The 17,693-nt window shown below is 29.5% G+C and overlaps 1 protein-coding gene and 1 long non-coding RNA gene across 5 annotated transcripts in view; both read left to right on the top strand.

Annotated features, from left to right (window-relative positions):
- gro (groucho) overlaps nt 1-801 on the top strand; it is a 57,475-nt gene extending 56,674 nt beyond the window's left edge. For all 4 annotated transcript variants that reach the window (XM_035090431.1, XM_035090430.1, XM_035090433.1 and 1 more), the window contains one exon: nt 60-801. In XM_035090431.1, coding sequence (XP_034946322.1) covers nt 60-167 — 108 coding nt within the window. In that variant the 3' untranslated portion in view covers nt 168-801. The remainder of the gene's footprint in view (nt 1-59) is intronic.
- Nucleotides 802-16,403: 15,602 nt separating this feature from the next.
- On the top strand, nt 16,404-17,336 carry LOC118071351 (uncharacterized). Its single transcript, XR_004690875.1, has 3 exons — nt 16,404-16,450; nt 16,882-16,937; nt 17,091-17,336. It is a non-coding gene; the product is annotated as an uncharacterized lncRNA (long non-coding RNA).
- Nucleotides 17,337-17,693: the final 357 nt, after the last annotated feature.

Raw genomic sequence — 17,693 nt, 5'->3', positions numbered from 1 at the left:
AAGAAAAGAAATTATTATGTCTGAATGAATATCACTCAGTAAGTAAATGTATGTTACAGTCCAAAGAATCATCATCAGTCTTAAGCTGTGACATTTCAACGGATGACAAATATATAGTAACTGGATCAGGTGATAAAAAAGCAACAGTCTATGAAGTGATATATTAGACCATCACGGAGAGGTTTTTGTCTAAATTAAAAAAGAACGGACGATCACGTGTATAAGAATGGATAAATACTGTTGCCACGCGTGTAAATAAATATTTATAATCAATACAAGTGAATGAAACATGAATAAATATCGATGATGAATCACTAGATACCAAATACAACGAACGTATTGTGGATGTGTGACAAATTAAAGACATTCATGGATTACCTTTTTTGTATTATACAATAGAAATATGTTGATAGTTAAGAATTGTACATTTCGTGCGCTGATGAAATAATTTATTTGATTGCAATTGATTCTTTGCAATCGTAATAGTTTTCAGAAAAATCTTATTTACCGACTGTTGACAATTAGTCGGTAAATTCGCCGATTATTTTATTGACAAGTGATAATTTGACAATCGGGAAATTGTGTTTTCCCACGTTGGCAAATTGAAAAAGATTTTCAACATACACACGGCGTCATTAATGCCTGATCCATCAAAAACTTTGATACCATCCGAGAAATTATCGATGGAGTAGTTTTTTTTTTCAAATAGAGATTCAACATCTAAATTAATTTAGAAAGTTTATGATTAAATACCCTTCCAGATAGTCCCTATAACAATAGACTATCCCCACTAAAACATTTTTGAACCTTAATTTAAATAATAATAATAATAATAATAATAATAATAATAATAATAATAATAATAATAATAATAATAATAATAATAATAATAATAATAATAATAATAATTTAAACTTACTTCTTCAGTCATCATGAAATAATCGTGCACATTAATAGTCATGACTATAAATGTTAGTTTAATTATAGTAATTATAAACTTAAGTTCATAATTAAATTATAATTATCATTACTTAAATTTTCTTGTTATTATTTGAATTAAGGTTTAAAAATTTTTTAGTCGGGATATTCTATCGTTGTAGGGACTATCTAAAAGAGTATTTAATCATGAACTTTCTAAATTAATTTAGATGTGGAATCTCTATTTGAAAAAAAAAACTACTCCATCGATAATTTCTCGGATGGTATTAAAGTTTTTGATGGACCAGGCATTAATGACGCTTAGTGTACAGGAATTAAACAAAAAAGAAGTTGAAATGAATGAAAAATAAATTGTTTTATCAGACTGTTTTTGACACAAGTCTTATAGAATCTTGTAGTCATGGAATGGTTATAAACGCATGTAGACTTATATCAACTATCAAAACTTGTCAATAATGTGACTATTGTACAGTAATAACAATAATAATGATAATAATTCTGAAAAAATAGTGATTTTATTATTAGATAGGTGATAAAAATGACGAAATTGAAAACACACTAGGTTACATCAAACAGACATACACTACTTGGTAGCGAATTTCATAATTCGAATAAGAGATAATTTATACAGGAATAGTTTATGAATTTTGGAAATTGCTAATCAAAATCTCAAAAAAAACCTCCAAAACAGGCCCAAATAATCTAAATTAAATAATAACGTAACTCTATACCATTCAAAAAAATCTTAAACACTAAGAGTTCGTCGAAAAAAAAACCCTGCAAGTACAGCGTATGCAATTACAGTGTACCTTTGCCCTCATTTTCACCTTTTTTTTCAAACAACAAAAATAAATCTATCACAACGTGGTAACGTCGTGTCCTCAAATAATACCTTATATATAGGCCAGTGGCTCAAATAATTCGTTGGATACATGATTTTTTTTTTGGGGACTGTCCCTAAATTATACAAATGTCCTCGAATAATACCTTGTACTTAAGAAATGTCCCCAAATGACACTCTGATTAGATTTATACTTATAAGTAATATGATTACTTGCATTGCTATTGATACTATTCGATGTGTTGATAATTTTTCATATCTGAACTTATATTTATGCCTGGATATCAAGTATTAGAATAGCTCAACAAGTTCAGAAGCAGGTCACATTAGTAACATTACATCTACATTAACAATATAATAGTGTTCACGGAAGATGAATAGAATGTCATGAATGATTGTAACATTTAAATAAGTGAACATCACTTTATTATTTATGAGAGTATGAGTAACTCAACTATTACGTATTACTAGATTAGATCCCTTATCTTTAATTTGTGTGTGAACGAAGTGCGCGAATTCATAATTATGATAGGACTACATCTTTGGCTAACAATAAGTTTTATCACTTTCCTAAAAAATAGTTATTTATTTAATAAGATTTGTTACAATGTTTTTGTTTTTGGTAAACCGTACAACGATAAATGTTATTAAAAGAATGAATAGGATAAACAAACTTATCTAAACCCCATAAAAATCTCGAATTTGTACTACAGGAGTTTGATAGCGTTGATGATAGGTAACAATACCATTCTCTGACCATGATGTTTGAAATGATGCATCTAGAGGAAAATAATAGTTTTGAACATGCATCTCAGTGATTATCAAAAGCAAATCACATGAGGAATTAAACCAAATGTTATATTGAAAATGTCTCGTAAAATTTAAGTACTCTTTCCTAGAAGACTGATGAGCATGAATATATATTTTTATTTTAGCTTTCAATGCTGTTGCCAAAGTATCAATGATCAGTTTATGAAGCGATGGCAAACATGTTGGGTGGTTGTTTAAATTTTTTTGGTCATAAAATTTGCCTATTAAAGAAGAATATGACGGTCTTGGACTGCTCGCTATAGTGATTTCATAGTCATCTAAATGTCTTGTTCGATCTAAATCAAAATAACGACTAATGTTTCCTAAAAAAGAAACCATTTTTATTCATATAATGATAAAAATAATCTATTGTAGGGAAACAGATTAGATCTACACAGATCTTCTTAGATCTATTTTTTAGCACAATTATGGATCTCTGTAAATATGTTGGGCCGAAAAAACGATCAAGCTTAATCATATTAGTTTTAATTGATCTCGGCAGATCGAACAAGATCTTGCTATATCTGTGTAGATCTAATTGACTAGAATAAAGTTCAGCAGATTATTTCTCCAATCTACATAGACCTCAAAATCAATCACTTGTAGCTTCTACGTCTGTTTTTTCAAATACCGTTGAATTCCGATCTAATGTGATTCCATCAACTGTTTTCCATTCATCAGGAGCAAAATTTGATATGTTATTATAAGGATAAATTTTAATTTCTTCATCAGCATTAGAACATAATAAATATGATTTTAAAATTTCATAAGCTTCTATTATTTTAAAAATATATTCCACAGCTTTAATATCGCATAGTGCAACATACAATACGTAAATTGGAGTTATTACATTCCACTATTCTGTATTTTTCATTATGTTAAACATAATTTCATGTATATTTATTATTTGTTTAATAATAAATACTAAATCGTAGAAGCATGACACCTCAATTAAATACAATCACAGCGGAATATTCCGGAATTATTCGCCGAATCAATCTACGATATTTTTTTTTAAGATTTGCTACATCATAGATAATACGATGACAATCATTGAAGTTATCAAAATCAAAGAATCGATCTGGATGTACTCTGTGCCCAAGAAGAACTATCCACTGTCATTGACAATATATTATTATGTTTTTCGTTCTTATCACAATTTTTTGAGTAAGTTCTGTTCTTATAGGTTCAGAATTTTAAATTCCGATTAATTGAAACACAATTGAAAACAAATTGCGTTGTAGAGTCTTGAAGGTTTTGCGACTTTAAATTTTTTATCATCTTTGTATTTTACTCTATTATTTTGACTCGCTCGCTGTATACTTTTATGATTTTTCTTTTATAGTTGTTTAGCTTTTAACTTATCAACGTCACTTACAGATAATGCTATAGGTGCTGATTTACGAGTAGATTTTTCAAAAGGAATAACAGGTTGTGGTATATATTTTTGGAGAGACTTTGATTGTAAAATACGAGAATACTTATCAACTCTTCATTAACCAGTTTTTTTATTATCATGACTAAAATTCTTTTTTGATAAACATTGATTTCTTTTCACGCCGAATTTAAACTACTCATTCCAGAATTTTCCATTTTTGCACTCCCGGACGTTCTTAATTATTTTATTCATCGAACTTGATTTAGTAGATATATAAGACCAGTTCTGGATCACTCTGCAATACCGGCCGAGTCAAGAAGTGGGTTCTGATCCGCACTAATTACCGACCGCGATAACTTTGACGATGAGTTGCCGACTTACCGACCGTGATAAGTTATCGACACTGATAAATTATCGGCAGCGATTTTTACCGATCCTGATTGGTGATAAATTATCTTCAGTGATAATATTATAATTATCAGTAAAAAAATGACCGTAGAAAAAAAATGGCGGTGATGGGCCTTGAAGATGTTAGATGATGGGAAAAGGTTTTAAAGTAAAAACAATTTCTCTTTCAAGTTAATTTTTTCTATTAAAAAAAAAAATTATAATATGTTTTTTCTTTTTTATAAAAAAAGTAATGATCTCTTGAATGATAGTTCCCAAGTAGCATTAATCTACCTGTAAGAATCAAAATTATTTTCTTTAATAACTTTTTCCATATAAGTAAAACTAGAAAAACTAATCATAAAACAAGACTTACAGTATCATAACCATCATCATAGTCAGTGGAATCATCATCATAATTATCGTCGTCATCAATTGTTGGAGGTGAAGGAGATAGAACTTCTACCTCACTATCACTGCCTTCGACAGTAATGATTCCCTGGCTTGGAGGTGGTGGCACGACGGAGATGTCTCCTCCTATCCGGAATCATATGACGTTACCGGGGAACGTTAGGCAGGTAGCTGTCACGCCACAAAGTGTGAGGGTAGCGCCTTCTATCCCTCCCGTCTCTCCCCAATGATCTTCAAGTGCCATTAGAATAGTAATTCCTTGAAGGGTGATCGGTAGGTCGAACCAGGCCTCTGGGAAAATAAAAGTGCACATCTTTTTCTAAAAAGTAATAACGATTGTAATCGATTTTTTTCAAACTTCAAAAAAGAAAAATTCTCCCACTTGATAAATTATCATTTAACAATTCATGAAATTCACAATTACACTCAATAAATAATCATATTAATGCATAAAAATTAAAAAAAAAAACACACTTTTTATGCTTGAATGAAGCAAAAGTCACTACTTACTTGGTATGGTTTGATCAGTTTGACTGTAGAAAATGAACTAAATATTTTGTCCTATGCATCATACACCATGGCTAAATGTTTAAATTTTTAAATGACATTTTTTTTTTTTTTTTTAATTATTAAAATAGTTTGTAAACGATCTCTACTATGGATAAATAATTTTAGACACATATTTTTTCGATTGGATTTTTAATTAAACGTGTTTTCTTTGTCGCTCATGCCTCTGCTATCTTCTTTTCCTCACTCTGCCACCGCTTCCTCACTTTGTCTATACTTTTATTCTCCGCTTAAAAGCTGTGATTCATGCAAGAGTTGAAAGGGTCGTGTGTCGAAAAATAATCGACTTATTTTATTTCATTTAGAAACGTTAACGTTTGACTCAGTCGGTCGACTGCATCATATTTTCCTCACCCTTATCCCTTTTTCACTTTGTTTATGCTCTCATTCTCTGTTACTTATTGAAGTAAGACAGAATATATATTATGAATAATCAATTGAAATATTTCATTTACTGTATGAGTAATCATAACTAAACGTATTTGAAATGTAAAAAAATTATTGAAACGAAAAATTATTATCTTTTTTCATTTTATATTTTCTGAACTATGATTTATAATTATTTACGTTAAATGACTTCTTTAACAACAATAATCAGATTTTTATCTTGAGAAAGAATTTTTATTTAAGGAATAAAAATTATACATTTTTATTTTATGTATTTGAATGAATGAATTCTTCTTTTTACAATCAATACAATGAATTCTCAAAGTTCTTGTATGATCTAATGACATGTAATGTTTGTAACATTTACGATGCAATAAGATATCTCTATCGAGTTGTAAATGTTCCGGTAATTTATCCCAAATATCGTCGATGTATTCTGGATATCTTCAAGAAAAAATACTTTGGAAGACAAGCAATATCTTCCCTTGGCATTTTTGTTATATTTTTCAATAAACACTACAATTTAAATGACTTTTCAAATGGGGTTTTCCATGAAAATTCACTATATACCATGCTTTTAGAGTTTTTACATTCTTTTTTGCACATTTTTTATTTTCTCCATTATGCACCCCACAATCTCTTAGATGATTCATATCCAGAACATGTAGCGAAGGACATCCAAGCTCATCCAAAGTAATTACAACTTTTGAGTTGTCAATTAAACTTTCTAACCATTTTTTCTTTTCATCTCCTTTCACGTAAATACGGTCTCGATCTTTAACAAGTACATGAAGAATGTATGGAAGTTCATCATATGGTATTTTTCCAGATTTCCATGGAATGCCATGATAATTACGTATCAACCACGATTTTATGCATTCATATTTTTCAGGTAAATATTCCCACTGATATGGCGGTTTAAAAATTATCACTGAAATGTCTTCCATACCATCACTATTATCTTGGATTGTAATAGTCGCCAATTCTTTCACTAAAAACTGATTATTTGGCTGCTTGAAACCTTGAACATCCAATATCATTTCCATGATGCGCTCAAAAATTTGTATACATGCCAAAATGTAAAACCCAACTGAAAAGTTTTTTGGTAAATCATCTATTTATATGTTCATCCCCACTTTAAAATTATAACATCTAATTTTATTGTTTGATCACTACAACGATTGTCTATAAAATTATATTTTTTTTTCATTACATGTAATTTTCGATAGTCTGAAACGTTCAACGAGAATGATGATGAAACATCATGCCAACCCCTCAAGATTTTTTCTTAGAAAATCAAGCAAAAAATTTACATGATCTCAGGGATGATTCACAGCCTTGACATGTTCTGGAAATTTTCAGCGAGAATGATGATGAAACATTATGCATTCGATTTTTTCTTGGAGAATCAAGCAAGAATTTAAATGATCTCAGGGCTGATTCACAGCCTTGACATGTTTTGGAAGTTTTCAGCGGGGGATGATGATGAAACATCATGCAAACGTTTTTTATATGCATGTTTTAATTTATGATTGCATCAAAAATTGAAACATTCTGGAATCTTTGTTTCAGAGGGGATGCATTGTATTTATACCCATGCAACTCATGTTTAAAATCACTGATCAATTGAAACTGTGAGAAATACATTGTTATACATAATTCAAAACAGTAAAAATGGATGTATCAAGAGTAAATAAAATTGCCAAGTGTGAGACGTACTTACCAACCAAAAAGATGGATACATTAAAACCGTCTAAAACGTATGAGATAACTGGTTTGAAAGAACTTGAAACTGTGTATGGAACAAAAGTTGTGGCAACAGTTTAAAATAGCTACATGATATTTTTACCTCCAGGAACGGTGAAAATTTCGGAAAATCATAAAGAATTTGAAAAATTGGTTGAGTTGGCCGCTAACAACAGATTATCATTGTTGTACCATGGTGGAGATAACAATTCTTTTGAATTCATAGTTGATGATGAAATGTAATCTAAAATTTAACATGTCAAAAAAAAAAAAATATAATGGATACAATTGACGAAATGTAAATCTCACGATAATCAAAAATTTTCATGTTACAAAAATAATGAATACAATAAATGAAAAAAAAAAAAAAATTTGAAATTATTGTTCTTTTGATTTAAATATTTCCCCTCTCTACATTTTTAGAAAATCGTTGTTTAATAAAAGTTAAATTCAGTAATTGATATTCTCGAACTTTCAAGAAATTTTTTTGGATTATGGTACTCATTACAAGGTCATCCAAAATCCTATATAAATCTTTTTAAACACGCTTTTTCATCATTGTAATTCTGAAGTTTATCTAGTATAGTCGAAAGAAATGAGTGCATCAAACTATTATTCTGATTTGATTAAAATGATGGAGGAGGCTTATGCTCTTCTACCATATTTGAATCATGAATCTAGTGAAATCATTGATAAGTGGGTGCGAATAAGTGGTGACAATATTACTACATTCAACAGACATTTGCAATCGAGTGGTTTATCGTTTGGTGAAAAACAACAAATTCAATCGATAATTGCAGCACTCGCAAACTTAAATGAAAAGTTTAAAAATCATTCAATCGTTGAAGGAAGCCTTCAATCAACAGAACAATTGATTCGATGAAAAAATTTAGAAAATATTTTCCAACATCGAATTCGCACTGGTGTTGTCATTAACTTGCAACATCTCAATTTATGAGACTTCTCATTGGACGCTGAAAAGCTTATTACCGAAAAGTTGACAGATATAGTAACAAGTGAGGGAAATTTAAAAGTGAACTTTGTCCTTGCTTGTAAATTCTGTAATCAAACAAATGATGGAACAGTTGTAGAAATTAAGTACTTTAATGTTAAAAATGAAGCAATTTTGCCGTCAACAGACATAAAAAAATATTTCCTGGAAAATTTTGTTGACAAACTACTAACAAAAGTCGAGGATTTTCAAGAACGAGATTCTGGTTGGTCACTTGTAGAGATTGAATATTTGCAAGTCAATATTAATCGTTATCAACCTTTATCACCTGGACAATCTACATTGATACCTCTACCAAAATTTATACAACAAAAAAAAAGCAGTACTTAATATCAAAAACAACGATCAATGTTGTTTCCTTTGGGCTATTACTGCAGCTCTTTATCCTGTTTTTGTAAATTCAACAAGAACAAGTTCATATCCTGATTACAAAAGTGTGTTAAAATGTGAGGGTATCAACTGTCCCACAACCTTACATGATGTTCCAAAATTCGGAAAACTGAACGATTTAGCAATAAATGTGTATGGTTTAGATAATAATTGTGAAATTATTCCGTTATATTTAAGTAAATATTATAAAGTAGATGAGCCATGTATTCACTTGTTAATGGTACAAAGTAGAGTAGAAGTAGGTGATGAAAATAATATTCATCCAGTTTTTCATTTTTGTCTGATAAAGGATCTTTCAAGATTAGTTGGAAATCAAATTTCTAAAAATGCACACAAACTATTCTTGTGTGATAGATGTTTAAATCACTTTAAGATAAAAGAATCATATGAAAATCATCAAAAAGATTGTATTAATATGAACGATACGCGAATTTCACTTTCGGAAAAAGGTGTTAAAATAAAATTTAAAAATTTTTATTTTTAAGAGCCTGTGCTATTTGCTATCTATGCCGATCTTAAAAGTATTCTTGAACCTGATAATGAAGGTAATCAAAAGCATATCACATGTAGAGTAGCCTATTATATGCACTGTACATATGACAATTCAAAATGTCGATTTAATCTTAAACGTGACGTTAATTGTATAAACTGGTTCACGACTGAGTTGAAAAAAATAGCTGAAACTGTCAAAACTTACCTAGAAAACGTAGTACCAATGAAACCATTAACATCTCAACAGTTAAACGATTTTCATAATGCAAAAATCTGTCACATTTGTAATAAATCATTTTTACATGATGAAACGAAAGTACATGATCACTGTCACTTCACAGGCAATTATCGAGGCGCTGCTCATGTTAATTGTAATTTAAATTATCAAAATTTATGCATAATTCCAGTCATTTTTCATAACCTCTCAGGATATAACTCACATTTTTTTATTAAATTATTAGCTACATCATTTAAAGGTTATATGGAATTATTACCGGTCCATAAAGAAAAATACATAGCATTTACAAAAACAGTTGATCAGAAAATTTCCCACGAAAAAAGAAAAAAAAAATAGTTGTTAAATTACGATTTATTGATTCTTTCCGATTCATGAGCAATAGTATTGAGAAACTTGCATCATTTTTGGATAATAACGCAAAATCAATTACCAAAAGTTTCTATCCCGAGCCAGATAAATTTCAGTTAGTAACTTGTAAAGGTGTTTTCCCATATGAATGTTTTGACCGTTGGGAAAACACCCTCGGTAAATATTCAGATTTATATTTAAAAACAGATGTTCTTCTGTTAGCAGACTTTTTTCAAAATTTTAGACAAAGTTGTATCTCTACTTATGAGCTTGATCCGTTACATTACTACACTGCACCTGGATTAGCTTTTGATGCTATGTTGAAATATACAGAAATTGAACTCGAACTCTTGGACAAAGTGGAAATGATTAATTTCGTAGAAAAAGGTATTAAAGGAGGAGTGGCACAGTGTTCAAATAGATATGCAAAAGCAAATAATCCGTATATGTGTAATGATTATAACCCCAATGAAGATATATCATATCTCACATATTTTGATGTAAATAATTTGTATGGAGCAGCAATGAGTGGGTACCTACCAAGCAGGGTTCGGCATTAATATTTTTTTTTGTAGTATTATAGGGCAAAATTATCAATTACTTCTGTAATGGATAATTTAGAAAAAAAAAATATCAATTATTGAATAATCATTAATATCGAAAATAAAATTATCAATTACAGTATTAATTGATAATTTTATTTTTAAAATTATCAATTGATAATGTAATTTGTAATTTAATGGATCCAATTACAAATTAATAAAGTAATTTGTAATTTCGTAGATCCAATTACAAATTAACGGAGTAATTTGTAATTTCACCAAAAATATTATCAATTACAAAACTAATTTGTAATTTGATCTATAAAATTACAAATTACTCCGTTAATTTGTAATTGGATCTACGAAATTACAAATTACTTTATTAATTTGTAATTGGATCCATTAAATTACAAATTACATTATCAATTGATAATTTTAAAAATAAAATTATCAATTAATACTGTAATTGATAATTTTATTTTCGATATTATCCATTACAGAAGTAATTGATAATTTCTTTTTTCTGATTAACAATTTCCCAGTAATTGAGTAATGTGTAATTGAAAATACTCTTTTTGACGATCCCTGCTACCAAGTAGATCATTTGAATGGGTGAAAGATGACATCAATATTTCTAATATCTGTGAAATAATTAAAAATATCTCCAATGATTCTCCAGTTGGTTACATTTTCGAGGTTGATTTAGAGTATCCAAAAATCTTACACGAGCATCATAAAGATTCGCCATCGTGTCCTGAACATCGTAAACCTCCAAACAGCAATAGCAGCAAACTTATGACGACATTATTACCTAAACTTGAATATGTGATTCACTACAGAAATTTTAAACAATGTCTCGATTTAAGAATGATTGTAACCAAAATCCATAGGATCCTTAAATTTAATCAATCACCATAGATGAAGAAGTATGTAGATCTGAATACAGATTTCTAAAAAAATTTTCAAAAAATCTAAAAATGATTTTGAAAAGAATTTCTATAAATTAATGAATAATGCAGTTTACGGAAAAACAATGAAAAACGTTCGAAAGTATGAAGATGTAAAGTTTGTTACACAGTGGGAAGGTCGGTATGGTGCAAAAAATCTCATTGCCTCTCCAAAATTCCACAATAGTATAATTTTTGACAATGACATGGTAATAATATAAATGGAGCGAAAAAAATATATATTTCAATAAGCCGATATACGTAGGATTTGTAGTTTTAGATCTTTCAAAAATGTTTATTTATGATTTTCATTACAACTTAATTAAAAGACAATTTACAGACAATCAGGTAAAATTATTATACACAGATACAGATAGTTCAATTTATCAATTTCTTAATGCTGATATTTGTGATTGCATCAAAGATAATATACATAAATTTGACACCTCAGACTATCCACCAAATAACCGTTTTAATATTCCATTAGTTAATAAAAAAATTGTAGGTCTTATGACAGATGAAAATAAAGGTAAAATAATGACGGAATTCATTGGTCTAAAAGCAAAAATGTACACATTTAAAGTTTAAAATAAAAAAGACAAATATAGTAAAGCAAAGGGTCTCAAAACTGCAACAATAAAATCTATAACATTTGATGATTACAAAAAAATGCTTACTTCATCATGAAAAATTATGTAAAACGGAATATCATATAGTCAGCAAGAAACATGAAGTATATACAATGAGTAGACAAAAATTAGCATCAAGTTGGGAAGACAATAAAAGAGTTCTTTTAGCACAAACAACTAATACACTTCCTTGGGGTTATAATTCATATGAAATAGTGTAAATAAATTATTTTAAATATGAGGTTTATGTTAAAAAAAAATAATTTGTAAGAAAAAAAATTTATTAATTAAAAAAAAATATTATAAATTATTTACATTAGTTTGTATTGAACTTATCTTCTACAAATAATATGACAAAATCATCTTCATTCTTATTGGTCTTATTTTTTTTTTTTAATTTCTTTCAACATTCGTTTAATAATTATATCAAAATGTTTAGTTGTTTTCCTTATAAATTTTTTGTTGTTCTTTATGAGTTGAAGGTATTTATTTAATGTTAGCAGCTTTATTTTTTGTATAACGTGGTAATTTTTGAGCATCACTATACATTTTGTTAGCCATTGCTTCTAGCTCTTCAGCTAAAGACATTTTGGCAGTCATTGTTTCTAACTCATTAGTTAGAGACATTATAAATCTTTTATGGTAATCCAGCTATTGTGCGTTTTATCAAATCCTAGCCACTTGACAAAAGCTCGATTACCACACTTTTTCAGAACTTTTTCCACCAAATAAATATTAAGATTTTGAACCTTAGTCAATTCTTTTTGATAAAAACCTCCTTCAATCGGTTGATCTTAATAGTCAACAAGCTTGTAGGTTACTGGATCAGTGTTCAATACATTTACTTATGCGTACTTTGTCCCCAACCTTAAATTTAGTCTTTTTTATTTTTTGTTGAACTTCAAGTTTATTATTGTAGATAGTATGACGAAATTGTTTCTCATTGGCTGAAGTAACATCAATCGGTTTCATTTTGATGGTTCTATGTTTGCTGTTGTTATATGATGTCATCAATTTTGGTGAGATGTCTATCCACTGGTAATTACCTCGCAACGTAAATTGTTTCCACATTTGACTTTTTAACGTGCGATTAAATCGTTCACATATAGATGCCTTAAGATTACTAAATGTGGAATACATTTTGATATTATATTGCTTCATAAGTGCTTCAAATTCTTTATTGTAAAATTCTTTTCCTCTATCAACATGCAAAAATTTTGGCACTCTTTTTTGTCATAGAATCGATTTCATTGCATGGGCTACATCTTTACCATTCTTAGATTTTGTGGGCACAGCCCAAGCGTATTTTGAAAAAATATCAATAACAGTCAATAAATACTGATGACCTTCATTATAAGATTTATATGCTTTCATGTCAACTAGATCAGCTTGCCAAGTTTCATCAAGCCCACGTATATCAACATGTCGTCGTTGTTAATTTCTTCTAACCGGTCTATGCAGCTCTTCAGTTATTATTTTTTACTTCTTGTTCATGATGCTGCTGATCAAGATATTTCCGAATATTTTCTTCCAATTGTTTAATACTTTCAGCTTGTTTACGATTTGCTTTTTTCAGTAAGCGTAATCGATCTGACTTATGCAGTTCAATTGTTTCATTCAATTCTTCTTTCAGACGTTTACGATGTTCTTGTGATGATTCAATATGTTGCTCTACTTGAACATTAATGATTATGATTCTTTCTCTATTTTCTTCAACAATTCTTCTTAAATTTGCTACAGTTTCGCGTAACAGACGTAATTCTATTTCAATAAATTTTTTTAAAATTGTAATCTTTTTTTCAATTACTCTTAATGCATCTTTCAAATCTACTGGTTCAGCGAGATTACATAATCTCTTATTATCCATGTCAAACTGTTGATCCACAGTTAATTTAAATCCTTCACCAGGAGGCCCACGAACAGCACTTTTCACAATATCTTTCGCTAATTGTCATCCAAAAACGTCAACACTCATTTTTCAACCTCTCACTTCAAAAGTTCTTCAAAGAATGAGTAGCTGTGTAGAATACATCAGATTAATAAGTGATTTCAGCTTCACGCAATTCCTCTAAAATTGATAAAATTTCGTTAGTATGACTGAAATTTCCAGCAGTTTGAGATGCAATAAGTAAACAAAGTCGATCTACAAGTTCATTGGGATCATCCCAATAAATATAATCAGTAGGATGATTTTGTTTATGTTTAATCATATATTGTGGTAAACTTTCTCCACTTTTTGGTATATATTTACTGATTATGTCGGTGAATTTTTTTAAATTCTTATCTACTCTGATACTTCTGTCAGGAAGATAATGCTTTCGATAGGCGTTTGTCATACTGATAATTCCGCCATAAGTGTTTTCATCTTCTTTTGTTATTTTTGATTGATCAGGTGAATTCATAAATAATAATTCCAATAGACCAGAAGTAGAATTGTATTTTTTATCACTAATATAAATAAAATTATTGTCGAACCTGACTTCAGAATCACCCATCATCAGTGAATTACCTTTTAACTTTCTTATGCCATACTTTGTATCTAAGTCTTTGCACAAGAGCTTACAATTGAACATCTTGAAATACCTTACTACAGGTATGTCTTTAATAGGAGTACTTTGATGGGTAATTGTTGCTGTTGTATAAAAATCATCATCAGTTATTTCATAATCAGATGTAAGGCTTTCTTGTTTGCTTTCAACTTCTTCTTTAGGCTCTTCTTTAGGTTCTTTTTTTTTTATTTTTATGTCTTGAGGTTCCTCTTTAAGAAGTGTTTTATCAGCTAATTGTTTAAGAGGAGTCACCATAGGTTTAAATATTTTATTCATGGTTTGTTGAGTCATATCTCTTCCAAGTTTAATCAACTTATGCTTTTGGCGTATTGCATTACTTGCTTTCGCTATTTGATGCAATATTTTTTTTTCTTGTTGCAGCTTCGTAGTTTTCATGTTGACACTTTGACAATCACATACATAATGTACAATTTAATGTATTCACGGTGAATTTATACTTATGAAGCAATCAAATCCTCTTCTATATCGCCCATTATTAAGATCACTGTCTCTATCAATTACCAAGAAGCCATATTTATCATTATTCCAGCACATTGAACATATATCTCGAAAATGAGAATAAGTCATGTCAGTATTTACATGATCATCGTAAATGTGTTTTAGATTCATGTCATCTTGCCTAAAAAGTACAAGAAAGTTTGTATTGTCACGCACCAAATGTTTAGGAATTTGTGCATAAGTTTGAAAAAGATAGAAGCAGTCAATATCTCTATGTCGTCCCATACAAAAATAGGTTCGCATATTATCTCGTTTTTCGCATGCTACGTCATCGAAAATCATCATTGAGTTGGGTTTTGCTTCATCCGGTTTTACCACTTCCTCATGCTCATTAAAAGCATAAAATTTAATACCTTTAATTGGTTCAATTATTTTTTTTAAAAACTGATATTTAGGTTGGTTGAATGATTTTGAATACAAATAAATATTTCTAAATCGTAGGCCATTTGGATGTACAATAAGTGCTAAAAGAGTGTCTGTCTTTCCACAATTTGATGGACCAGAAATAACACTACGGACACTGTTTGGTAAAAGTTGTCCGTGACGTTTGATATTTGTGTCTCGTGATAGGTCAAAGTTAATTACAGGCAACTTAATTTCTTGTTGATTGAACTTCATCTTGATGTAGAATGACATTCTAGTTATAAATTTAAATCTTTTATAGGTGTCGAGTTAGTCGTTCTTGAACAATGATAGTGCAAAGACGTATTAAAAAACGAGGTGATGTTATTGTTAACACACTTATAAACAAATTGCCATTCAAACTTTATATACCAGGATATCATTATTGTGGTCCAGGAACCAAATTGAAGGAGAGATTAGCACGTGGAAATCCAGGAATCAATCCATTGGACGCTGCTTGTAAAGAACACGATATTGCATATTCGCAAAATCGAGATAACATTGAAGCTAGAAACGCAGCTGATAGAATACTTGCTGAAAAATCTATGACACGCATTTTTGCGAGAGACGCAGATAGTGCTGAACGAATTGCTGCTTTAAGAATTTCCAACGTCATGAAAGTTGAATCAAAATTGGGAATGGGTTTGAAAGAAAAAAACAAAAAGGACAAGGGAGTTAAACATTTGCGAAAAGTTGTTCATTCAGCAAAGCTTATGTTAAATTCCAGTTCAGATCCTATTAAATCTGCATTAGCTGCTGCACGAAAGACTGTTCGCGATGCTGGTGGAAAGAAAAAAATCAAAGTTCCACGTATCAAGAGACACGTTTATTTTAGTAGTGTCTCGAGCGCCAAGTATGAATAGCGGTAACGAAGGCACTACCGTGTCTCTATTCCGCTCAAATTAGCACTTTTGAGGTTATGCTCCTTTAAATTTCTCATTTCTCTGCAATAATGACATAAACTTCATTAAAAAATCTTTGAAAGCCCCATTGATTAGCTACGACAATAAATTGCAATTGCTATTGTGCCCTGAAAATCATTTATTTGCAAAAATTAAAATTGGCCACGCCCCTTGTACCGCATTTTAAGTAAAAAGAATCTTTTTCCTTAAAAGTACGACTTTTTTTTGTAAAGTTGGTACTACCATGAAGTTGCTACATGACTATGGAAAATATTATGTTGGTAAAAAACGAAAGAATTACTGAGGCGCCAAATTATGAATGTAAATTTTTTTTGGTACAAAAAATTAATAAAAAGTAATAAAGTTTTGGGGAGTGTATCAATCGGATATACCGTGTACCTATTACGTAAATAAAACAACCATCTTTCAATAAATGTTCTATTAGCGCTGGTGAGCGTGTTGAATGCTCCTTTCTGTCAAACGTACCTATACATAAATCAAGTAAGTACGGTAGTTGATAGTAGAGGTAAATTAATCATAAATTGTCAGACGAAGATATTTTATTTATCTGTCAATAGTTGTGACTGTACAGAGATATTAAAAAATCGGTGTGATTGATTTTCTGAATACTTTTTGATAAAATTCAATTTACAGGTCATCGAAACAAGAACACAAAATTTACTAAAAGATGAAAAAACGAAACAAAAAATTAAAATAGATGTTTCTTCAAAGAAAAAAAAAAGAGGTAGTGTGGGAAAAATCTCAAGCTGCGGAACAAAATGTAAGGGTTATTTTATTGCAATAACAATGAAGTAAAGTACAACCAAATGAACATTGTCATTTTATAGTTCAATGTCTTGTTCCAGATATTACACATCAAAAAGAAAAAAAGAAGAAGAAGAGAAGGTGGAAAAGAAAAGAAAAGGGTTCGATAAATTATTAAAAATATTAGGAGAAAATTAAATAGATTTAAAATCATGTTTTCATGTTTTTTTGAATTTTTCATAATTTTGAGATACAGATAAATTAAAATATATACTTTCTTTGGTAAATAAATAAAAAATATAAAAAAAATAATCAATGAATATTCTACTAATCATAATGAATATACTTTATATCTAATAAATACATGTACTAGAGGATCATTGAATAAATAAACACAATGAACGGTTGAAACTGTTTCGACTCTACCAACATTGTAAATTTACTACTAGCACATTTCGAAAGGGGCACAAATGTTATATGACCAAAATGTTC

This window comes from Chelonus insularis, unplaced genomic scaffold (assembly GCF_013357705.1).
Source record: "Chelonus insularis isolate UGA/USDA-ARS -01 unplaced genomic scaffold, ASM1335770v1 contig_77_pilon, whole genome shotgun sequence".
In the NCBI taxonomy this organism is placed as follows: Eukaryota; Metazoa; Arthropoda; class Insecta; order Hymenoptera; family Braconidae; genus Chelonus; species Chelonus insularis.
Note: the sequence above shows the minus strand (reverse complement) of the source record. Positions and strands in the feature narration are given on the sequence as shown.